Raw genomic sequence first — 27,092 nt, forward strand, 5'->3', positions numbered from 1 at the left:
CTAGGTTTTACAAAGACAAATGTGACAAATAACTACATTTTTTTAAAAGGAATTGTACACGTGACATTATTTTTTTGTATCAATAAAGTAACATGAGATCTGTATGTAAAATATTTACATTTGACATTTTAGTCATTTAGCAGAAACTCTTATTCAGAGTGAATTCATTTTAGGATTAGGATTGCTAGGTGAGACAAGCACATATCACAGTCTGGATACGAGCATTCCATTCCAGCTAGACAATTGATACATAGCTTTATGTAACAAAACACTTGTAATTTTTTTTTTTTACCTTTATTTTACTAGGCAAGTCAGTTAAGAACAAATTCTTATTTTCAATGATGGCCTAGGAACAGTGGGTTAACTGCCTGTTCAAGGGCAGAACGACAGATTTAGTACCTTGTCAGCTCGGGGATTTGAACTTGCAACCTTTCGGTTACTAGTCCAATGCTCTAACCACTAGGCTACGCTGCCGCCCCAATACACATCGATAATCTATGAATGAACAATCTGAAACATTTTACATTTTACACACACATGAAGGTACCCAGAAGCAATGATTTCAGATGAAAAAACACAAATGTGAAAAATTTGTATATATGGCGTTTTGAAACAAAACTATTCATTTGCTGACTGTTCAGCACTTTGTGGTGTTGAGATATTGGGGCAACACTTTTTACGAGGTTAGCCAGATAATTAATGGGGAACACACACATCCGCACAATGGCTATAGCATTATACTATCTGGGTAATTCATATTTTAGCATAGCTGGCACCCCCATAGCAGAAAAACGCAGTCTCATATTCACAAGATATTTCCTCAGGGAATATGGGGTCCTCACTAGTTACCACAGCCACAAAATCATAATTATGGCTAAACGCCTCCTATTTCTACTATTTATTTTATTAAAATCTGATTTTAGACCTAACCCTAACCAACCTGCTAACCTTATGTCTAACCCTAACCGTAAATAAATAAATAAATGTTTTTGTTTGAATTCATTCTTACAATATAGCCATATTTTGACTTTGTTGTTGTCGTAACTAATGACAACCGGATTACGGCTGCGAACCCAGGTTATGCGTCAACTGCTCTGCTTCCCTTTGGGAGATGCATCCACAGTATACAAATGAGCCCTTATTTGGCAGGCGTGCGCTCCACAATGGCAGCTGCTGTCATCTGATAACACTGAGGCAGACTAAGGTGACCGACATGATATCATAACCAGTCATACAATGAGTCTACCAAACATTAGGAACACCTTTCTAATATAGAGTTGCATCCTCAATTCACTGGGGCATGGACAACACATGGTGTCAAAAGCGTTCCACAGGGATTCTGGCCTATGTTGACTCCTATTGCCTCCCACAGTTGTGTCATGTTGGCTGGATGTTCTTTGGGTGGTGGACCATTCGTGGTACACACGGGAAACTGTTGGAGTGTGGAAAAACCCAGCAGCATTGCAGTTCTTGACCGTAACCCGTTCAACAACGGCACTTAAAAATATTTTGTCTTTCCCACTCACCCTCTGAATGGCACACATACACAATCCATGTCTCAAATGTCTAAAGGCTTAAACATACTTCTTTAACCTGTCTCCTCCCATTCATCTACACTGATTGAAGTGGATTTAACAAGTGACATCATTAAGGGATCTTAGCTTTCACCTGGTCAGTCTATGTCATGAAAATAACAGGTGTTCTTAATGTTTTTTATACTCAGTGTGTATGGGTGATTCTACAGAAGTGGTGGAATTTCTAATACATTTATATCCTATTTTTACCAAACTTTCAGCACCCATCTCTTACAACATACAGTATGTTACATAGACACACCTACGTCTCACACATATTTGAAATATTGCCCTGAATTGTGAAACTGTTTGCTTTTTTATTTTTTACAGTACAATACATTATAGACTTCTATGTTTGGGCCAACTAGATGTAAATGTTTAGGCTCTTGGAGCCCCCTTTTTATTTAACTTATTTTCAATGACAGCCTAGAAACAGTGGGTTAACTGCCTGTTCAGGGGCAGAACAACACAACAACAGATTTGCACCTTGTCAGCTCGGGGGTTTGAACTTGTAACGTTCCGGTTACTAGTCCAACGCTCTAACCACTAGGCTACCCTGCTGCCCCTACTGGCTATGCATCTCAATACTATGCTTTTCCCTGAAGTGTGCACTCATCCACTACCCACACAGTCGTTTTCTGTAGCTCAGCTGATAGACCATGGCACTTGCAACTTTAAAATAGAGATAGCCTCAAAGGTGCTGCCTGTGCGGTCACAGACGCCATAATGGCACAGATACAAAGTTGAGACTACTATATATCTCTATGGTGTAAATTGTTTTGGTTGTGACAGTTTCGGTTTGCACAATTTAGACTTATTATGGACTAATGAATCCCATAGCTAGCATATGACTGGCTAGCTTTCATTTGGACAGATGTACATCCTAGGAAATATATTTTAGTCCCAAAACTATACTTTACACATTTCTTCAAATATTAGATGTTCGGTAGTGACACTTCTTAAAAATACATTAATATTTACCAACTTGCTCACTCATTTTCATCAAAATGTTTGCAGACAGACTACTCGTTGTGTGGCCATGCTGGAGATGGGCGCAATCCCATCACCTGGTGATATTTGTAAGGGTGTAGTTTGAGGCACGCTCGTTCTACAGCCTTAATGTGAGCGTTTTCAGGACATCAGAAGGAGGGAAATGTATTTTTTGTTGAAATATATATATTTTTTAAACCTGAATAATTAGATCAGTATCTGTCAATGTAATATAACATCATGTAATGTAATATAACATGTTCTAGCGAAATAATGTTTAAAAAACACGTTTTAATCATTAATTGCTTTATTTTCAAACATGACGTTTAGGAGTCAATGCCTTTGTACAATATTCATTTAACAATATATTTATTATTACCTTGAATCATGATGTAATTAAATGTCCTAAATTGAGACTTTTTAGATTTTGGACAGGAATTTACACCACTTCTGTAGAATCACCCATATACACCACATCCAAGCGCAAAAGCATATCTGAGATGAAAAAGGGAAATTGTTCTGTTTCTGTGGTTATGCATAGACACTAGAGGTTGACCGATTAATCGGCATGGCCGATTTCAAGTTTTCATAACAATCGGGAATCTGCCTTTTTGGATGCCGATTATGGTCAATTACATTGCAATCCACGAGTGAACTGCATGGCAGGCTGACCACTTGTTACGCGAGTGCAGCATCAAAAGGACCTGTGTAAGAACCTGTGTAAGAAGTCAAGGTAAGTTGCTAGCTAGCATTAAACTTATCTTATCTTATAAACTTATCTTATAAAAAACAATCAATCTTCACGTAATCACTAGATAACTAAACATGGTTGATGATATTACTAGGTTAACTAGCTTGTCCTGCGTTGCATATAGTTATTGCGGCGCCTGTTAATTTATCACCGCATCACAGCCTACTTCAACTTCGCCAAACAGGTGATGATTTAACAAAAGCGCATTCACAAAAAAAAGCACATTCGTTGCACAAATGTACCTAACCATAAATAACAATGCCTTTCTTGAAATCAATACACAGAAGTATATATTTTTAAACCTGCATATTTAGTTAAAATAAATGCATGTTAGCAGGCAATATTAACTAGGGAAATTGTGTCACTTCTCTTTCGTCAGGGTATATGCAACAGTTTGGGCCGCCTGGCTCGTTGCGAACTGTGTTTCTTCCCAACAAAGACCGTAATTAATTTGCCAGAATTTGCCATAATTATAACACAACATTGAAGGTTGTGCAATAATGTAACAGCAATATTTAGACTTAGGGTTGCCACCCGTTCAACAAAATACGTAATGGTTCCGTATTTCACTGAAAGAAGAAATGTTTGGTTTTCAAAATGATAGTTCCCGGATTTGACCATATTAATGACCAAAGGCTCGTATTTCTGTGTGTTTATTATAATTAAGTACATGATAGGATATTTGATAGAGCAGTCTGACAGAGCGGTGGTAGGCAGCAGCAGGCTCGTAAGCATTCATTCAAACAGCACTTAACTGCGTTTGCGAACAGCTCTTTGCAGTGCTTGAAGCACAGCGCTGTTTATAACTCCAAGCCTATCAACTCCCGAGATTAGGCTGGCAATACTAAAGTGCCTATAAGAACATCCAATAGTCAAAGGTGTGTGAAATACAAATGGTATAGAGAGAAATAGTCGACGCGTCATAATTCCTACAATAACTACAACCTAAAACTTCTTAACTGGGAATATTTAACCACCATATGTTCTCATGTTCTGAGCAAGGACCTTAAACGTTAGCTGTTTTGCATGGCACATAATGCACTTTTACTTTCTTCTCCAACACTGTTATTGCATTATTTAAACCAAATTGAACATGTTTCATTATTTATTTGAGACTAAATAGATTTCATTTATGTATTATTTTAATTTAAAATAAAAAGGGTTCATTGTTCATTCAGTATTGGTGTAGTTGTCATTATTACAAATATATTAAAATCGGGCGATTAAATCGGTACCGGCTTTCTTTGGTCCTCCAATAATCAATATCGTTATCGGCGTTGAAGAATCATAATCGTTTGACCTCTAATAGACACATGGTAATACATCGGAATGCATGCATGTGGCCAGTCGGGTTGACCTGGGCCATCTGGACAGTACTGTTATACAACAGTGGCATGAGGTCGATCAAGCATGCAGACAGTCATCCGCCCTGAGGGGATTGTGACAACCAGCAGACAAGCAGTTCTGAGGTGTCAATGTCCCCAGTGTGGACAAGCCAAAGATGATGCATACTGTAACTGAGCAGCCTGGCCGCTCCAACTAAAACTTACATTTGGGTCTGTCAAATTAGTATGACATTTGACGTTTGGTATAGTTACATAAGACACGTTACTCAAGGCAGAAGCAAAAAGGAGGAAGACTGGCCGAGTAGGTCGAGTGGGCATATAATGCAATGCGTCTAGCGACCCGAAGGTTGAGTGTTCAAATCACATCACTGACAACTTTAGTATTTTAGCACGAGTATGCAACTACATAAGTTAGCTAATCCTTCCCCTAACCTCTCGTGGACAGAGTAAGTAAACAGAAATGGTACCGTCTGTCATGATACAACGTGATGAGTGAGATCGAGCGGTATTAGGAGAGATGGTAGAGAAAGCAAGACATTCCAACATATTGTATGAATTGGAATTCGTAACATATCAGACAAATTGGACATACTATGCAAAATGGATGATAAACATCCACAAATTAAAACATATCCTACAAAACGTCACATGTCTAAGCAGCGGGACACAAATGTACATTCACTTCATTACTTCGACCCCCAAGTTCAGGTTAAACTGAGAGGGTTTGGATCCATCACCGCCTAGTGTAACACATCACCCCCTCCGTTGAGACGATTGTTATATAGGCCGTGGGAAAGGTAAGGCTTTGGAGTATTGAAACAGACATCTATTGAACTAGAAGAAGAGTTCAACATTGAAGGAAAGACAGGCCATCAGGCCATCAGCTGAACAGTATTAAAACAGTTGAATGCTCATGGCATCCAGACCAGAACTAACACCATTTCCTCTCCTTGAAAATATGTGCTGTGAGTTAGTACAAGTAATCTAGTCCACAAATTAAACAATCTGGTTTATGTGAACAAGGATAACGTGAATGAACAGCCGTTCTGCTCTCTGTACAGCTAGCCCTGTGTACAGCTAGCCCTGTGTACAGCTCTGTGTACAGCTAGCCCTGTGTACAGCTCTGTGTACAGCTAGCCCTGTGCTGGGATCTTGCACTGCAGCCAAAGGCTTGAGGCACCATAAGGTTTTACACACTATACTGTGAAGTGAGAGCAGTGCTGTGGGCTCTGATAAATATCCAACTTGTAAAGTTTCTTCCAGAGCAGGGCAAGGAAAGAAAATGTGTGCCTGCATCTTCCATGCATGCAGACATACACATGTTCGCATGGACCTAGACACACAGACAAATGCACAGCTAATGCCCCAAGCCCCACCTCCACACAAACATGAACGCAACGAGTATGCAGATTCTGTTGCAAAACGGCTCTTAAACAGAGGCAAACAGAAGAGGGAGGGACCTACCTAAATTTGGACTACTGATTACACCCCAGGTTTCCAAATCCCAGGCCACCGCACAGACAAGGCTTTAGGAAGTTAATTGTTTTTAATTAAAGAAATGTATCAGGGGATTTCACACAAAGTCCCGTCTATGGCACCCGAACATGCACGAGAGAGCCATTCTGAACAGAAGGATTCAATCGCGCGTTTAAGCGGTAGACTATCCCATATCTGCATTGTCGACACTGGTCCCCATTTGGCTCCAGGTATCAATGGTGACTGGCAGTGATAGCACGCATTAGTGGTGATGGTATTATCCCTCTAGCAGCAGGCCCTGAACTGGAGCTGCAGGCTCCCTCTTCAGTAATGCGGCAGCTCGTTATGTCAATCAGGCACAGGTGTGGCAGACTCGGGGCCCACTCAGTCTCCGAGGAGACCAGACAAAGTAGAGGAGTCTACAATAAACCAACTAAGAATGAAGAGAAACATAGCAAACCAAGGTAAATCATGCAACATTTGAATAGGACACGTAAAATAGGTTAAATAGAAGATGTCTGCAAACTCAATATAAGTAATAAATACACACAAATTGGACTGGTCTCCATTTTGGGGAAACAAGTGATGGCAACACGAGACATACACAGACACGAGCTTGTATTTCTCCCAACTTTTACTCGTGATGAGATAGCTCTGGGTAACATCTTGGGTATTACATAATTAAAACTGTTGAAACTAATTAAACAAATGACATCTGCCAGACTTGATCGTTCTTGAGTAGAGCATCGCTCCTAGGAGTTTGCTGTTAAATGTGAAATTCAGGTCAAATCCTATCTTGCTTCTGGCTGACATAAGATGGAGAAGATCAATTAACGCAACCCCTCCATCAGTATATTCATCATATCAGACCGTAGTAGTAACTGTTACTACTGTAATAGCACTCTAAAAAAGGACAAGAGACTTCGTCCCCAAGGGCATCCTCCTGACAGTCTGCCACACCCTGATAACAACTCACCTGGACTACCGTGCCACGGTATGGCTTCCCACCATGCATCAGTACAATAACACAGGCCTTAACCAGCTACAGCGTATCGTCAACAGTGCTGCTCTGCTCGTGTCATGACCGGGCATTCACGGAGGGAACATCTGCAAAAAGCTGGAATCTAACCGCCACTGGCGGTCAGGATCCGTTACGACACTCGACTGAGTCGAGTGGCGACACAGCACAACCTGCCTGAATAGGTCAGACCTGTTCAGGTGGGAGTCTCCACCCATCCTCTGGGGGGGAGCACCTGAGCAGCAGCCAAAGCCTGTGAACAATAGGGCCCACACCTACTGGCATAACAATCAGCAGAGAAACATGGCTTTCCAAGACAGTCTGCAGTACTTTGGACCATTGCTCTGGAACAAGCTGCATTTATCCACACGACAACTAGCCTTCAAAAGTATTTTAATTCATTTTTTGTGTTCATTTTCCTCTAGAGAGTTCTTACGTCTTTCATGTCATGCTAGAACGCAAATTGAGCATGCAGGCAGAAAAGCTAGAGAACAAGGGTACATATTCATCAGGCCTTCCAGACAAGTACCAGTCAAAACAATGTACAGCAATGAGACGCAAAAACCAATAACATACTGCCTCAGACTGGGGATGAATTACTGGCGGACAAACATGTTGTTTTGTGGAATGCCCAAGACTGCTCCTTGGAGACGGAGGAGAGGGGTAGAGGGAGGGAAGAGGAGTGAGCAGCGGCCCCTGGAGTTTGCTCCTGTCTCCAATTTTTCCACTTTCATCTGAACACTTAATTACTTCAGCTGGCTAATCTTTCACTTAATAAAATCAATTGAATTAAGCTGTCAGGGTCGTAAGTGGGCAATGATTTAGAGAGCTGGAGCACTGCCCTGGTGTTTCTGCCACGCTTGGCCAAGTCATATTTGCGTTCTATGCGTTCTAGTAGCTGCTGCATTTGCCACTGTGTATTATGACCAGTGTGTACAAATAATCAGTATTTTTTAAAATTCATTAACAGTGCAAAATGTCAATAGAAATTGTTCTATTTCTATTGCATAAAGTTATGTAAAAAACGAAAAAACAAACATGATTTTTTTTATAGCTTTGGCTGGTCATATATACTATAGTATGCTGTTCTCCCGAGTCCCACCGCAAGTTATACCCAACCCTACTCTGGTGTCCAGCCTGTTAACCTTAAGTCAAACCTACTGCTGCTGATGAATTGGATGCAGTATCCAATGACATCCTCCTCGAGAGCAGCCTCAGTACTGTACTGTACACGTGTGTTATTGTGCATCTTAACCAGCAGAGAGCAGCACGTCACAGTGTTCACGCTAACTGATGCTTTACCCAATAGGCAGGATTTATCTGCAATGTGTTTGACTTTGGAACCATTCAACACCTATCTTTGCTTAGTTACATCACGTTGAATCATCATTGTCTGTGATTTCATCACGTTTGTACTGATAATATGAGTCAGAGTATGTGTTTGCACTATGGTTGTTATGAAGGAACAGACCAAAAGGATATTCGTTTCTTCGCCCATCCCCGTCTCCGTAAATGTACTTAATGAAATAGTAAAATAGTACTTCTGTATGAAACTCAATGAGACTGACTCTCACTCAAGTGTTAACATGACCTACAGTATGTACAACCTTTATAACCAGTGAGAGTGAAGGAAAGAGAGATAAAGAGAGAGAGAGATAGAGAGGATGGACACCTGTCCATGGCAATGCTGCCAGATTTTCTCAGCACTGCTAAAACACTAGAGTAGTAATCATGCCGTCCCCGCACCCCCCCACCACACGGTCACCAGCTCCCCAGCTGTCCCCTCAGTGAGGTGGCCCTGGCTGGTCCTGCTGTCACAGACAGCAGCCTCTTAGGCTCTATAATCCACTTGATATTAGTATTGTGTATTAAAAACCACCGCATGATTCCTTTCTCCATTCCAGTTGTACCATGTGTTGCATCACCACACGGCTATAAATAACATGGGTAGAGATGAGGGGTGGGGGGGGCTGAGGCTCAGACAGTGCAGCAGAGACTGAGACTGGCAGACGATTGGCTCAGCGGTAACTCTGCTCACATGAATACAGGCTTTGGGTTAGAGTATTGTGCATGCATTTGCATAGGGTTACATAGCAGTATTTTCATGTGCATATTAAGCTTTGGCTTACATAACATTTATATATCAGTATTCACAGAAGATTTTATATTCTAACGGTCTGTGTAAGGCAACACAACAGCACAGTAGGAGGCACCAAGTGCTCTGTCAGGACTACAACGATGAGAGAACGTTTGAACTTGTTACTTATTGAGACACCAAACTCCACTTCAAGAAAAGTCACATTATTATGCCACAGAATAACACAGACACAGTAACGAAGTCAAATCTGGCACAACAGCGAAGGGTGAGCCAGCAATGTAAAATAGGTTGGGTAGAATTCCCCCGAATTTGGTTTGTTCCTTGTGTTCACTGAGGGAGCATCTCTCTCTACTAAGGTCTTCTCAGGGGAAGCAGGGAGAGAGACTAGCTGGGAGGCGACAGCTGCGAAAGAAGAAATACTGGGGGTGAATGTAGAACAATCACAAGAAAATAAACCAATACATTCCTCCTTTGTTTTCATGGTCTGTGTGTTGCATGAACACACAACACAGTCTCCAATCCTCCAACCTCCCGCAGGCAGAGAGCTACTGTACTGTACAGCTCAGTGGAGAAAATAAACAACCCATTCCTCTCAAATCTGTAGGAAGCACGAAAGCATGAAATAGCATGACACAGAAATGTGCCTGCTGCTTATTACTATCATCATCATCATTAGCAGAACAGCAAGAGCAGTACAAACACAGTCAGACCCCAGCATTAATGATCATTCATATGCACACACATGCAGAGACTGTTGAGAGATGCTACACACACAAAGGCAGCAGTCACACATGCTGGGCTTTCTCCCAAGCTTCACTGTTACTCCGTCGAGCTGACGTGAGAAAAGTCATTCTCTCTCTCTCTCTCGTCAACAGAATGAAGTCTTTCCATCACTATTCTCTCTCATCCTACTTCAAAATACTTTGACATTTCCCACCTCTCTCAACATATTGCCTGCCTCCCTCCCTTTGAGGTCTGTGTATGTTATTTGAGTCAAGGATGACATAAGCATGGTGATCACAGTGTACTGTCAAGAGTCTTTCAGAAACATGTCTGTAGTATCATGACATATACCTACAAAGAGACTCAAAAATGATGCTTTGAGTGTACGTGATGCCAAATCACTGTGGATGGATATCTGAGAAGTAATGCAGCAGTTACTGGTTTGGGTAGGTTACTTTCTAAATGTAATCCGTTACAGTTACCTGTCCAAAATGTTTATCCGTAATGCAATTTTTGGATTACTTTCCGTTAGTTTTGGATTACTTTCCCCTTAAGAGGCATTAGAAGAAGACAAAAAGGATCCATCCAACGCATTTGGTGTGTCATTATAGTGGTCTCTGACTTGTGGTCAGACGCTCTCAGGTGGAACAAACATAATGAATGCCTTTCATCAATGCTGAATTGAATGTCATTGAGAAAACAGAAAGGTGTCAGAGTATTTTTTTCCCGCAAAAGTAATCCAAAAACAAATATAAAAAAATTATCCAAAAAAGTAATGATCTAGTTTTTCTAATTAATCTGAATCTGATTACAATGTTTTTGCTGGTAACGTAATCGATCAGTTTTTTTTTGTAATCAGATTACATGTAATCCGTTACTCCCCAACCCTGGCAGTTACAGTGAGATATGAAGATACAGTACATAAAGGTGACTATTGTCGGTGAGCACTTGTCAGCATTCATCGGGAGCCAATGCCATACCAGGAAAATACAACAAGCCTAAATTGTATCATAAACATTACATTTGTCTTGATTAATACAGATTTTAAAAAATTCATTAAACAGAAGGAAATGTCTCGGAGTGGAGGTGCACCACTGCTACTGACCTCCAGGTTTTCATGTGGGTGAAAATGAATCCTCTATCCTCTCTGCCTGTTGTTCTCCATCTTAGACTGAGGGAATAGGGTACTGCAATCTGAGGTTCCACCAAAAGAAGATCCAGGATTAAATTCATTGGCTCAGAAACACCACATCTAATGAATCCCTCCCCCTCGTGCCCTGCATTCTTTATCACCATAGTCATCAACACTTGGACTCATCTGTCAGTGAACCGCTTACCACCCTGTCATCAACACATATACACACACACACACACACACACACACACACACACACACACACACACACACACACACACACACACACACACACACACACACACACACACACACACACACACACACACACACACACACACACACACACACACGAGCCAACGCACCACCGTCACCAACATCGCACAACAAATATTTACAGTACTGTATGTCCTCCCTTGGGTAAATCAGATCACCTCTCTAGATAAGACACCATATACACCAGTGACTGACCTTAAAAGCATTCCACAAGGTCAAACAGAGATCTCTGACAAAGTCTGTCTTCAGGGCTCAATTTAAAGGCAGGGCCGGGGTTTTTATTTGCTCAAAGTTAAAGGAATAATCTGATGGCTGGGAGGGGGCTGAGTGTCGTGTGGCCAGCTGCATATTAAATGTGCTCGTTTCATGGCCTGTCAGCCCTGGCCTGATTTGTGATGCACAAAAGACACAGTCTCATTTACTCACACTCCCTCACATACTGTACACATACACACACTCATGCTAACACACTAACACACACACTCAGTCACGAACAAGTGCACGCGATCAGGCACGCAACGCACACACAAACGCACACCCACGCTGGCATGCATGTGAGCACACATGCAAGCGCGCACAACACACACACTGCCAGTCAAGCCTGCTTTCCTTTTGAATTCCTACCCTGTGGTGAGTCCTTAAGACATCTCCATCTCCACCACTGGTGTCAGGAGATATGAATACTGCAAAATTAACTAAGAGGAACAAAACATGCGCACGCACGCACACACAAGAATACATGTATTGGTATCTGTGTTGTTGATTGTAGAGAAACGTGAAGACTGGCTTTGGGTTTTGTTACAGTACCACAAGTGTATACTGGCAGAGATCTGACAAGCTATCCAGCTGGCTGAATTGGCAGTACTACTGCTGAATGATGAGACAGGTGGCAGATAGAGAGGCCTATGGTAACAAACACTGAAGTTCACACACTTGGAAAGCTCTTTTTGCTTTTAAGACATGTCGATGTCCAAGAGGTATAGGAATTAGACCAAAGCAATGTAGTCTCTCATAGACATGTTTAATGCAGGGATGATTTAAGAATACCAAGGATGTTAGGTTTATTTAGTGAAACTGTTACACAGCATCGATATTCGTCTGACATAGTCTTGAAGTCTCATGGCGGCTCATTTTGCTACTGGTCAGTGTTTGTCTTCCAAAATCAGAAATATTTCTTTTACGTATGTACATCTAAAAATGCTCTCTTTTCAGAAATTCTAACATTTCTTTCTAAAATCAAGTCCCTTGTTGAATTCAGATCACAATTGAATCACAGTTGACCGTGTGTGACATGAAGTCCCGGTATCCCATAGCGGTTAGTGCATCTATGTGTCAAATATAACAAAATATATGGCCAGTCCGCATACCCTTTATGAAAGATCAGAACAAAAATACAAGCAAACGGAAAAATGCACCAAGAACAAATTACATTTCTAAACTCAGATACTGAGCATTAACATTAAGAGGTCTTTCCCATACATTTTCATTACATATATATTTATTTACTCTTTTTAACATTTTAAATCTTGTATATAAAAAAAGAACTCATCAGAACCAATTCTATGGACATAGACAAGAGTGCACAAGATGGATGGACGGTGTGGCACGCCAAGGTGGTTTTGGCCAGGCAGGAGTTGCTGTATTCTTGTAGGTAGGGAATTGTTTCTCTATTAACCTTGTCAGTTCTCTCTCACTCGGGAATGACTGGTTTCCATACCGAACATAACTACGGTGGCCCTAAGGGGGCCAAATGAGATTTTCTTAAATTACTTTGCCACTTAAAAGGCGCTGCGTGGTCAATCTGACGGCTGCATTGGCCGCGCAGCATTTACGGTGATATGGCCTCTGCGGAAGTCAGGGGCATTCGTACTTCTTGCGCTTCGCAAAGCAGAGCTGTTGTGAAGGAAGTTGGTTTGTGTTTAGACAGGAATTTAAGCCCTCGCCTACCGTCAACGAATCATGTCAATGCGGAGCTATACGGAGCACACGGCTATGTGGTACGGAGCTCAATTTGGCCTCGGCGTGCCTCCAGAGGCTCCGCAATTGCGTCACACCATCCATACAGCGCCTCCCACCACATTTTTTGAATCAAGCATAAATTGGCTCTTAGGGCCGCCATACATAATACCACCTGTATAAGGTTAAATGTTCAACACTGAATCTCTGCCCTGTCCTCTGTCCCTTAACAGAACATGGTTTCAGGAGCATCCATAATAATGGCATAATGATACTAAAAATCGTGTAAAAATATAATTGTTTGTTTCACGGCATGTTATAAGCAAACTCAGCTTGATCTGCTCCATAGACAAAAGTGATGGCGTTTTTCAAGAAATGTGCATTGATATACAAAGCAAAAACACAGCACAAAGCTACATACAAGGCTCGCATGCTCTGTTTCCTATAAAGAAATGAAATATTGTGTTTAAGCATTGATTTTGGACATGACCCATTGAATGAACCTCCAACCATTTTGTGATGCCTTGCCAGAGATGGAAAATGTTGGCTTGGTTTTACTGTATATCAAATGGGGCAAGAGGAAAGGGTTGAGCCTGGAACGGCTGCTGCTTGGTCATGGCATGTGATGTCACTATCGCACCAACACCGCAAATATACACAATGACAATGTGACTGTTGTTGTACACTTCGCTCTAAAAAAAAACACAACAGTAAGACATCATACAGACAAGAACATTCAATATCAACCTGTAACAGAATACTCAATGTGGTTTCGGTTTTTCCAATGTGTATTTTTTTTTTTTACATTTTCACAACGTATCGGCATCCACGGAACTCTGACGAGAGTAGACATCTTTGTATATTACTAAGAAATCTCTAACTGATATTCACAGTATATTATAGTAAGTATGCTTTTTGTTCAAAATGGCAAAAATACCAATGACTCTAAATTGCTGGTGTGTTTGCCTAAAACACTGATACTGAGCTTCTTGAAGTACTGCAGGTACACAAGTCAGAGAGTAGTCGGAGCATTTTAGGGACTCACAAAATAGAACGCAATCTCATTTGCTTTGAGCAAGAATAAACACTGGTGTTCTGTTCACACACACATCCACACACACATCCATAATCTCCATCCTCGATAGATCTGTAATAATAATAATAATAATAACATACTATAGTGGTAAAAATACCTTTGACAAAAGGTACTGTAACTCGCACGTGGAACTCACATTCCTCTATGAAGGAGAAAAATCTGTTCTGTATGGCTGGTCATTGGGATCTTTATATGACAATGTCAGATAATCTGTCAAGTGAATTTTAAATTTTTACCTTTATTTAACTAGGCATGTCAGTTAAGAACAAATTCTTATTTTCAACCACAGCCTAGGAACAGTGGGTTAACTGCCTATTCAGGGGCAGAACGACAGATTTATACCTTGTCAGCTCGGGGGTTTGAACTTGCAACGTTCCGGTTATTAGTCCAACGCTCTAACCACTAGGCTACCCTGCCACCCCAAATGGGACAAGGAACACGTGAAAACAAGCAAAGAATAAAAAGTAAAAGTTGTGATGTTAAGAGTTGTGAAATCATTTTTGTAGTTTCTAGAAAGGAAAGGAGGGGTGAGTTGAGGATTGGAGGGACGGAGGCTGGGGCGGGAATGGATGCCTATATCCCCCCCCATCTTTAGACTACACAGTAGTTTCATTTTTCCAGGGTCCAGTGCGTATATTCCCTGTGCTGTCTGATGCGTACAGGAAACCCTCGTGCAGGCCACCTTTAAGGATGCCATTCTGATTGGGTGGCGGGTTCTGCGGGTAGGATTGTCTGCGCGGGTGCATCTCCAGGTGGTGATGAGGCATGATCACATCCTCCTCATTGGCTATTTTGCCACAGCCGCACAGAAAGGTGCCCGTGTCGCCTGCCTCCACCTGGCACAGAGTGGGGAACAGGTCCGCCTTGGCACAGCAAGGCACGTGCCGATGGCAGGGGGCGTGGCATGCCAGCGCCGCCTCGTGAGCCGTTGCCGCTTGGCAAGTGTGGTGGCCCACTTCGTTGGGGGCAGCAGCCAGGTGGCAGATGTGTCCGTGACGCTCGTGCGTACTGTGAGGGCTGTCTGTGTGGGAGCTGTGGATAGAGCCTCCGTCTACACTAGTAGGGATGTGATAGGCGTACTCCCTCTCTCCCACCCCTCCTCCCCCTCCTGTGCCAGCCTGCCGGTGACGGCTGAAGTGGCGAGGCTTAGTCCTAGTGCTGCCCTTCAGGCATCGATGCAGATGGATGTCTGGCCGGTAGCCCTCGGAGTCAGCGTGTAGCAGCACGTGTGCGGGAGGCTCCTCCTCCATCAGCTGCTGGCTGTGCAGGGCGGCGCAGCACGGCACCACGGCGGGCAGGCACGTCACATGGTTCTGCGACGACGCCAGGCTGCCATGCTTACAGTGACCCAAGGTGCCACTGTGGGTGTGTCCTCCTAACAGGGCCTTACCTGGGCACGGCGAATCCAGGTGGCAGTGCCCATGCCCGTGCCCATGCCCTAAGGCATCCCCATTGACATTAACCTTTGGACGAGTGTGGCCATGACCATGGCCGTGGCAACCGTGGTTGGCGCGTCTCCCGGGGCAGCAGGCGCACCAGCAGTGCCACACATCATCCCGCTTGGCACAGTGGTGGATGAGCACGAAGAGGCCCAGCGTGACGGAGAAGGCACCATACAGGCAGCTGAAGATCATGTCCAGGAAGTGGCCCTGTGAAACAGCCAGCGCCCCGAAGGCCCACGTGGCCACGAACAAGAAGAGGGTGAAGGCCGCCGTCCTCAGCTGGGCCTTGAACGAATGCTCGTTGGCCAGCATAGAGGGGTTGATGGCAGTGGACGAGTGGCAGCCAGCATGGCAGTGCCCTCCATTGGGAGGTGGTGGCAGGGCTCCGGGCTCCCCTTCCCCTTGATGACAATGCCTACCCACGTCGGTGATGGATGCCAGCCTCTGCTGCTCCTCAGTCAGGGCTTTCAGCTCGTACTTTCTCTCTGGGTGGCGCCTCAGCTGAATGAAGGTACACAGGAAGTAGACGCAGGTGACCAGGACGATGAACGCCACCGGGCCGTAGAAGGCTCCAAGGCTGGGCTCCCACGCCATCCAGCAGCTGAAACACACACACACGCACGCACGCGCACGCACACGCACGCACACACAGTAGGCTACATTAGTATTACAGTATGAGTGTGTTTCCTTAATAAACACTGAAAAACACACACAGAGAAGAGACATAGGTCTCTTGAAGTGATACATTACCTTGGGTGATAAGAACATTAAGGGGGTGAGCAACATACACTGAAGTGTGACTCATATCATCAGATCTATCAGTATCTCATCTATTTTGGAGTGTCAATGAGGTAAATGGTTGTTGCAGGATATCAGTGCATGGAGTCTAGACACTGAGCCGTTGAGAAGGTGTGTACAGTGTCTTGCGAAAGTATTCACCCCCCTTGGCATTTTTCCTGTTTTGTTGCCTTACAACCTGGAAATAAAATGGATTTTTGGGGGATTGTATAATTTGATTTACACAATATGCCTACCATTTTGCAGATGCAATTTTTCTTTCTTTCTGTGAAACAAACAAGAAATAAGACAAAAAAACGGAAAACATGAGCGTGCATAACTATTCACCCCCGCAGCAAACTCATTACTTTGTAGAGCCACCTTTTGCAGCAATTACAGCTGCAAGTCTCTTAGGGTATGTAAGCTTGGCACATCTAGCCACTGGGAGTTTTTCCCATTCTTCAAGGCAAAACTGGTCCAAGTCGGATGGGTTCCGCTGGTGTACAGCAATCTTTAAGTCATACCACAGATTCTCAATTGGATTTAGGTCTGGGCTTTGACTACGCCATTTCAAGACATTTAAATGTTTCCCCTTAAACCACTCAAGTGTTGCTTTAGCAGTATGCTTAGTGTCATTGTCCTGCTGGAAGGTGAACCTCCGTCCCAGTCTCAAATCTCTGGAAGACTGCAACAGGTTTCCCTCAAGATTTTCCCTGTATTTAGCGCCATCAATTATTTCTTCAATTCTGACCAGTTTCCCAGTCCCTGCCGATGGAAACACATCCCCACAGCATTATGCTGCCACCATCATGCTTCACTGTGATGGTGTTGGTGTTCTCGGGGTAATGAGAGGTGTTGGGTTTGCACCAGACATAGCGTTTTCCTTGAAGGCCAAAAAGCTACATTTTAGTCTCATCTGATCAGAGTACCTTCTTCCATATGTTTGGGGGGTCTCCCACATACCTTTTGGCGAACACCAAATGTGTTTGCTTATTTTTTTCTTTAAGCAATGGCTTTTTTCTGGCCACTCTTCCATAAAGCCCAGCTCTGTGGAGTGTACGGCTTAAAGTGGTCCTATGGACAGATATTCCAATCTCTGCTGTGGAGCTTTGCAGCTCCTTCAGGGTTATCTTTGGTCTCTTTGTTGCCTCTCTGATTAATGTCCTCCTTGTCTGGTCTGTGTGTTTTGCTGGGCGGCCCTCTCTTGGCAGGTTTATTGTGGTGCCATATTCTTTCCATTTTTTAATAATGGATTTAATGGTGCTCTGTGGGATGTTCAAAGTTTCAGATATTTTTTTATAACCCAAAACTGATCTGTACTTCTACACAACTTTGTCCCTGAACTGTTTGGAGAGTTCCTTGGTTTTCATGGTGCCGCTTGCTTGGTGGTCCCCCTTGCTTTGTGGTGTTGCAGACTCTGGGGCCTTTCAGAACAGGTGTATATATACTGAGATCATGTGACAGATCATGTGACACTTAGATTGCACACAGGTGGACTTTATTTTACTATTTATGTGACTTCTGAAGGTAATTGGTTGGCTTCTTTAGGGGCTTCATAGCAAAGGGGGTGAATACATGTGCATACATGTGAATACATGTGAATACATGTGCACGCACGACTTTTACATTTTTAATTTAAAGTTATTTTTTTAATTTCACTGAACCAATTTTGACTATGTCCATTACCTAAAAATCTATTTTAAATACAAGTTGTATTGCAACAAAATAGGAAAAACGCCAAGGGGGATGAATACTTTTGCAAGGCACTGTGTGTGTGTGTGTGTGTGTGTGTGTGTGTGTGTGTGTGTGTGTGTGTGTGTGTGTGTGTGTGTGTGTGTGTGTGTGTGTGTGTGTGTGTGTGTGTGTGTGTGTGTGTGTGTGTAAAATAGTTTCAAACTGTGACCTTGAGAATAGGAGACTGCTGGGTGACTTACTAGGGTGCCGTCTCCCCACTGCCATAGTTCTCAATATTGATGGCTGCTGTGATTCCACAGATGATGAAGGGCACTCCGCCACTGACTAAATAAAACCTGAGGAGAGAGAGAAAGAGAGTGAAATAAAAATAAACGTGGCAACACCAATATCCTTTATATTCTGGATTGTAATTTTAGTAATCAATATTATTAGTGAGAGGGAGATAAGAGAAGGAGAGGGAGAAGAAGATAGGAGAGAGAGAGAGAGAGAGAGAGAGAGAGAGAGAGAAAAGAAGAAAAAGTGAGACCTGAGGATGTGCTTCTCTCTCTGTGCCGGCCTGGGTTGTAGACTGGAGATGGCGAGAAAGAGAAAAGGAGAGGGAGAGAAAATGAGAGACAGCTTATTAAGAGAAAGGTAAAATTGACCTCCTCCTCTCCTCTTTTCTCTTCTGAGCAGCATAAAAAACGTCTAACGGTCTTCAACACGAAAACAGTTCTGCGGCACATTATACCCCATGACCAGTAGGCATACAGACGTATTTGTGCCGGAGCATGTTCACACAGATTGGTACATCCACTTCTTCTCAAATAGGAGATGTCTCTATTATAGAGTTCTCATTCTTAGCCCGAACCCGACGGGGTCCGGTCTTATACCGTGCCGGGCCTCAAATTCAGTGAATTGACTCTGGCCAGGCGGGTTTTGGGCATGCCGTGCCGCGCTAAGAAAGTAAAAACTATGCGTGTCCGAGTACCTTTTAGCCTACTACATCTATCTCTCAGCTGCAGCAGCTGCAGACACCAGCGCCGCTAGCATTCCAATATTGGCTGGGCCAGAGACATTTATGTCCTTGATTCAACCTATTTTTCCTGATGATTGAAACGTTTCAAATCACGATACAAGTAGGCTTGAGTGCCCTAGGAAGAATGACGATCCACAAGACCACGACAGGCAGTGCATCTCAGTATCAGGAGAAGCCCATGTTCCATGTGGCATCTTAACGCAGATACATCCTGAACAACACACACCCTATGGCTGCCCGGCTAATGTGCCTTTCTGGACCTGGTAACTATTAAAGTGAAGTGAAATGTTTTCCTAATTAAACATGCATTCAAAAAAACACAGGGCTTTTAAGCGGTTATTCAAATGTACGTTTGGCATAAAAGGGTTATTTATTTATTGTTTAATTATTCAAGGCTCCTTTGTTATTTCATTATTATTATTATTTTAAAATGCTTGATTGTATTTAAAGGCATGAATGACTCGTATGCATGAATGAATGATTTATTGGTTATGCTGAAGTGGGTTATATTAAGACATAAAACAGGATGCGCTCTCACAGTTCGATGATGGATAGATTATATTAGGTTTAGATTATATTATATTATAAGAGCAAAATAATACACTTGATTTAGGCTACATTATTGCATGCTAAATGTTTGTGATCGGTGATAGATGAGCAGATGAGCCAGATTATTCAATTAACAAAATATACAGACAGAGACTCAGTGAAACAAAATCGGATTGATTGATTGTCAGCCAAGTCACAGGCTTTTGGTCAGGAGTAGGACAGGCTACTATGCGAGTGAAGAGCAAAATCCACTTGTTAATTTACATTACATGCTAGCAACATGTTCTGATCAGCTAAAACAGTGCCTTCGGAAAGTATTCAGACCCCTTGAATTTTTCCACATTTTCTTAGGTTACTGCCTTATTCTAAAATATATATTTTTTTATTCCTCAATCTACTGTACAAAATACCCCAAACCCCAAACATTTTAAAATGTTTGTTAATTTATTTAAAAAAAATCACATTTACATGTATTCAGACCCTTTACTCAGTACTTTGTTGAAGCACCTTTGGCAGCGATTTAAATCTTCTTGGGTATGACACTACAAGCTCGGCACACAAGCTGGACGTTTCTCCCATTCTTCCCTGCAGATGCTCTCAAGCTTTGTCAGGTTGGATTGGGAGCATTGCTGCACAACTATAGTCTCTCCAGAGATGTTAGATTGGGTTCAAGTCTGGGCTCTGGCTTGGACACTCAAGGACATTCAGAGACTTGTCCCGAAGCCACTCCTGCGTTGTCTTGGCAGTGTGCTTAGGGTCTTTGTCCTGTTGGCAGGTAAACCTTCGCCCCAGTCTGAGGTCTCAGTGCTCTGGACAGGTTTTCATCAATGATCTCTCTGTACATTGCGCCGTTCATCTTTCCCTCAATCCTGACAAGTCTCCAAGTCCCTGCAGCTGAAAAACATCCCCACAGCATGATGCTCCCACCACCATACTTCACCGTAGGGATGGTGCCAGGTTTCCTCCAGACATGACGCTTGGCATTCAGGCCAAAGAGTTCAATTTTGGTTTCATCAGACCAGAGAATCTTGTTTCTCATGGTCTGAGAGTCTTTAGGTGCCTTTTCGCAAACTTCAAGTGGGCTGTCATGTGCCTTTTTCTCTGCCTTTTCCTCTACCATAAAGGCCTGATTGGTGGAGATGGAGAGATGGTTGTCCTTCTGGAACGTTCTCCCATCTCCACAGAGGAACTCTGGAGCTTGGTCACCTTCTTCCTGACCAAGAACCAGCTCTAGGAAGAGTCTTGGTGGTTCCAAAAGTCTTCCATTTAAGAATTATGGAGGCCACTGTGTTCTTGGCTACGTTCAATGCTGTTTAATTTTTGTACCCTTCCCCAGATCTGAGCCTCGACACAATCCTGTCCCGGAGCGCTACAGACAATTCCTTCGACCTTATGGCTTGGTTTTTGCTGGAACATTATATAGATAGCTGTGTGCTTTTTCAAATCATGTCCAATCAATTGAATTTACCACAGGTGGACTCCAATCGAGTAGTGGAAACATCTCAAGGATGCTCAATGGAAACAGGATGCACATGAGCTCAATTTCGAGTCTCATAGCAAAGGTTCTGAATACTTATTTACATAAGGTATTTCAGTTATTATTTTTTTTATCCACTTGCAAATATTTCTAAAAACCAGTTTTTCGCTTGATCATTATTGGGTATGTTGTGTAGATTGCTGAAGATTTTCTTTTAAATTTAACGCATTTTAGAATAAGGCTATAACGTAACAAAATGTGGAAAAAGTCAAGGGGTCTGAATACTTTGAGTGCACTGTATATGAGCAAACTATACTGAACAAATATGTAAACGCAACATGAAACAATTGAAAAGATTTTACTGAGTTGCAGTTCATATTAAGAAATCTGTCAATTGAAATAAATTCATTAGGCCCTAATCTATGGAATTCCCATGACTGGGAATACAGATATGCATCTGTTGGTTACAGATACCTTAAAAAAAAGGTTGGGGTGTGGATCAGAAAACCAGTCAGTATCTGGCGTGGCCACCATTTGCCTCATGCAGCGTGACACATCTGCTTCGCATATAGTGTATCAGGCTGTTGATTGTGGCCTGTAGAATGTTGCTCCACTCCTCTTCAATGACTGTGCGAAGTTGCTGGATATTGGCAGGAACTTTAACACGCTGTCGTATACGTCGATCCAGAGCATCCCAAACATGTTCAATGGGTGACATGTCTGGTGAGTATGCAGGCCATGGAAGAACTGGGACATTTTCAGCTTCCAGGAATTGTGTAGATCATTGCGACATGGGGCCGTGCATTATCATGCTGAAACGTGATGAAACCACACACGACTATTGCTTTCAATTAGTATAATAAGACATTGGGAGTTTCATTATAAGCAAAAATGTCATACATGCCTTCAATTGCATTAGCCTACTTTATTCAAAAAAAAAAAGTCATTCAGTTGATCATAACTAAGGTATGTGTTCCTCTCTCTGAGGTGTTTCCTCATCTCCTCACACCGCTGCCGCCCGCCTTTGCCACATTGTTCTCAACACCAGTTTAAAAATCAATATACAGTTTTCTAGAAATCTGCCTTTTTTTGTATGGGGGGGGGGTTCGGGCTCGTTTAATTTCTGTGGTGTTGGACTGGGCCTGGGCTTCAGCTCACGAAGGCTTGGGTCGGACCAGACTCTGATTTTCAGGCCCGATGAGAGCTGTACTGCTTGAGATATTTTCCTTTCACTGCATCAGCTCGGGATAAAACACAATAGCAAGAACATGCAGTCCCCATCCTCTTCCCCTCTGTCTGTCTTGCTCTCTCTCTCCATCTCTACCCTTTACCCCACCCCTTCTCTCCCCACCTCCCTCTCTCTCCCCTTATACTGCACCCATCCCAAAATTCAATTACAATCAATGTGTGTGTGTGGGCAGGTGGAAGCGGGGGCATTACCGGGGCTGTCAGTGTCTGGGTGGAGTGATTCCCTCAGGACACTCTTCCAACAGAAAGTCATTTACACACATGTCAAGGAGATAAGCATAAAGACGAGAGGACTAGTGGATGTTAAAGCCTAGTGCTTTATGACCCCTATTCCCCCTCTCTATCTACAACCCAGCCAGGCTAACCATGCCGATACACAAGAGGAAGATATTCCCAGGTAGGTCTCTCTCAAGCGAATGCTCTCACTCACTCTGTCCTTCTTACGCTCTCTCTCTCACTCCTCTCTCTCTCTCGCTCTCATTTTGCAGTGCTCTCCTTTAATGTCGGAATCGTTAATTGGTAAAACTGCCACGTCCATTTGCGATATTAAAACAACAAAGAAGTTACTATAAACAACAAACACCCCCCCCCAACATTTTACCACGTTGGGCAACGCTCCTCACCTCCGCTTTCTCAACAAAACAAAAACAATAATGGCCGTGTGGGCAGACAGTGGCGCTGTTTTCTCTACTGCGGACTCCATCTTTAAAACAAAATGGCAGACAGTGCAGAGGGCGGGCACTTTTGAGTTAAGTTTTGGGAAGCAGCAGCAATCATCAGCTGATATAAATAGACAGCCAAAGCCCCTGGAGCGAGAAGTGCCTCCTCCCTCTCTCCTCTGACTACGTGCTGTCCTCTCTCTCTCTCTTCATCTAGCCCTGAATATACAATGGGGAGTGGAGTACTCAGGCCTGTCCACATGTTGTGACATTTACTGCTGATGGAGTAAACTGTTGGAAAAACAGCTGCATTGTGTGGTTGTTGTGCTGCTTACTGTAACTCACTATTTTTGGAGACATAATATTGTTGCACGCACTGTATACTGTAAGGTGTCCAATCAAAAACACATATTTTGACCAATTGGTAAAATAATGTTAATTGTGTAGACAATCCTCCAAGAAAACCAGTTGTCCAAAACTCATGTCTCTATCATAATCCGTTCAAAAGTTTTGGGAAGTTTTACCCTTGTAGGATGGCTGGGATTAGAGTGGCTAAATCAATGGAGACCAGATCCAAAAAGTGGTCAAAACTGAGGAAAATCACGTCAGCTAGGCTGGATTCTGTGCAAGAATGAATGCAACTGGCTACCTGACAGACTCACTTTCCCATTGAACTCATGATCCTTCTTCTCCAATCCGCAGGACATAAAACAATACAGAGGTAAGATGGACGGCAATTTTGAATTCCAACCATAATATTTTCATATTTTAATGTACGCTTTTCATATTCATTCAAAATTCCCGCTCTTTTTCGAAGATGTCAATGGCGTACTGAGCCTGTACCAAGCTTTTCATTTTCAAATCCTTTTACATTTAATTCAGTTCATGTCATGCTAATTTTACTTTTTGAGACCCGCGAAAAAACTTTGAAGACTACGACCACAAAATGTTAAATCCTCAAAAGTTGTTACGAGAAACCTGCCCCGCTATGTCAACTGAGCTCGGTGCTTATTATCGGATGTATTAGGTTACAAAATCAGACCTTTTGGATATAATCTTAATGATACAATATGTTCGAGAAAGACCCCACTGAACGTTTCAGAAAATGAATAATCATATTTGTCTTGGTAAAATGTATTTAATAACGTAAGGAAGGGAAATTTCATTGCCAAAGTGCATTTTCACCCACTCTGATGAAAGCGCACACCACTAAAGGTTTTCAACATATGCAAAAGTATGTGGGGAAAAAAGTACCCCTTAGTGGATTCGGCTATTTGAGCCACACCCGTTGCTGACAGGTGCATAAAACCGAGCACACAGCCATGCAATCTCCATAGACAAACATTGACAGTAGAATGGCCTTACTGAAGAACTCAGTGACCTTCAACGTGGCACAGTCATAGGAAGCCACCTTCGTCAAAAATCAACATAGGAAGTCAGTTCGTCAAAAATGTCTGCCCTGCTAGAGCTGCCCGGTCAAATGTAAGTGCTGTTATTGTGAAGTGGAAACGTCTAGGAGATGAAGTAGATTGCATTCTTCATTTCCCCTGTCATATTATTTTACATGATGAAGCTTACCATAATTCCCCACAACAGTTGAGCCATTACTTGTCTGTTTGTAAATAGCACAAAGGGAGACAGCAGGAGTTCATAGCATTGTATATCTATCGGCGAGTCTCTGTGATGAAGTTGCACTTGGATACAATTCACTACTAAATGTTTGCCATCAGATATCTTATAATGGCTTTCTGCCAGAAGTCAAAGAGCTCTGGATGAGTTATCTGTACAGATGCCAGAAAAGCATGGATCACAACTTTGTTCATTTGTACAATTTATCTTGTTCACTTTACAATTGTCCACACTCACCGAAAATGACATTCGGTAGGTACTAGCTATGCTTTTATAACTTTATGAGCTGGATTTGTCTGTCTTTGCCATTAGTTTATGTTTGTTTTCACTCATTAGCATTTAGTTAACAGTGTCTACGTGTCTATGTTAATTTTGTTAGCATTCTGGGAATAGAGGCCCAATCTGCTCCACCACATTATCTCATTCTCTAATAGCACTAGGATCACAGACAGCAGCCTCCAGAATATTCCATAAAGCCCCCTCCCTGTGCAGTGCAGGTGGTTAAGGATCTGCCTGTGTGGAGAGTGGGAAGAGAGGCTGAGGGTCCTTATCCAGCTAGGGCTTTGTCCTCAATGACTTTCACTGGCATCCAGTTGCTATGGTTCATGGAGGAATGTTCACTGAATAATGTTTATATTACAGGCTACCTGTAATTACTATACTGCACTATACAATACCTTACAGGAGGGTGTAATCCCAACACCAAACTGATACCATAAATAGACACACCAAGAACACCCAGGGAACTTAATGTGCTAGCTGGGAAGTTACTTCAGCCCTTGCCATTTATTACTTTTCAATGTTTATTAATTATTTTGTGACTTTGAATATTCAAAAGTGCTCTTGAGCAAAATGTCTCGAGTAAAGTGTCAGAGCCTGAGGCAACAGATCTTAAACATACAATGACATTGAGATTTTACAGTAAACCTGGTGTTGGTGTGCTATCTGTCTGTCTGTCTGTCTCCATCGGCACGTGTGTCAACCTCTCTTAGTCAAACAGGCTTTCCTGTGGGATTTGCTCAAATTGAGTTACACAGCACATACACAGTACCTTCCATCGAGCAAAGAGTGTCTGTCTCTCTCTGTCCCATAGCTGATCCTCTTAAATGTGCCAAACACGGTGAGTAAGCAGAAATATAAATAAATATATAAATAAAAAGAACACCGGAAGCAACGTTAAACCTGATGTGTGAATCTAAGCGAATATGAATTAACCCTTTACATTCATGGAAATGGGCTTATATGGATAGGGCCCAAAAGAAGATATAAAAGGCATGTGCATGACCATGGTAGCTATTAAAACACAAACCCTTTGGAGAATATAGGGAAATTATCAGACCAAAGGTGAGAACAGTTCACCTGACATAAGACTGAATCCAAACATTACACTGTTGATTGTTTGTGCATTTTACATTTACTGTACTTTTCACATTTGTCAGTAACGAAATCTGAAAATACTCTTCCTTCAATCAGTAAAATAACAAGAATATTCATGGAAATGTTGGGGCAGGTGCAATATACTGTATATTTATATATATATATATATATATATATATATATATATATATATATATATATATATATACAGTTGAAGTTGGAGGTTTACATACACCTTAACCAAATACATTTAAACTCTGTTTTTTTGAACAATTCCTGACTTTTAATCCTAGTAAAAATTCCCTGTCTTAGGTCAGTTAGGATCACCACTTTATTTTAAGAAATGAAATGTCAGAATAATAGTAGAGAGAATGATTTATTTCAGCTTTTATTTCTTGCATCACATTCCCAGTGGGTCAGAAGTTTACATACACTCAATTAGTATTTGGTAGCATTGCCATCAATGCCATCAAATTGTTTAATTTGGGTCAAAGGTTTCGGGAAGCCTTCCACAAGCTTCACACAATAAGTTGGGAGAATTTTGGCCCATTCCTCCTGACAGAGCTGGTATAACAAAGTCAGGTTTGTAGGCCTCCTTGCTCGCACACGCATTTTCAGTTCTGCCCACAAATGTTCTATAGAATTGAGGTCAGGGCATTGTGATGGCCACTCCAATACCTTGACTTTGTTGTCCTTAAGCCATTTTGCCTTTGGAAGTATGCTCGGGGTCATTGTCCATTTGGAAGACCCACTTGCGACCAAGCTAACCTGTTGAAGCTAGG

The 27,092-nt window shown here is 42.4% G+C and overlaps 1 protein-coding gene across 2 annotated transcripts in view; it reads right to left on the reverse strand.

Moving 5' to 3' along the window:
• Positions 1-12,389: 12,389 nt before the first annotated feature.
• The window catches only part of adgra1a (adhesion G protein-coupled receptor A1a), a 60,720-nt gene continuing 46,017 nt past the window's right edge, over positions 12,390-27,092 (reverse strand). For both annotated transcript variants that reach the window (XM_031823379.1, XM_031823378.1), the window contains 3 exons: positions 18,880-18,921; positions 18,593-18,688; positions 12,390-16,482 (listed from right to left, as the gene is read on the reverse strand). In XM_031823379.1, coding sequence (XP_031679239.1) covers positions 15,036-16,482; positions 18,593-18,688; positions 18,880-18,921 — 1,585 coding nt within the window. In that variant the 3' untranslated portion in view covers positions 12,390-15,035. The remainder of the gene's footprint in view (positions 16,483-18,592; positions 18,689-18,879; positions 18,922-27,092) is intronic.

Source organism: Oncorhynchus kisutch, linkage group LG4 (assembly GCF_002021735.2).
Source record: "Oncorhynchus kisutch isolate 150728-3 linkage group LG4, Okis_V2, whole genome shotgun sequence".
NCBI lineage: Eukaryota > Metazoa > Chordata > Actinopteri > Salmoniformes > Salmonidae > Oncorhynchus > Oncorhynchus kisutch.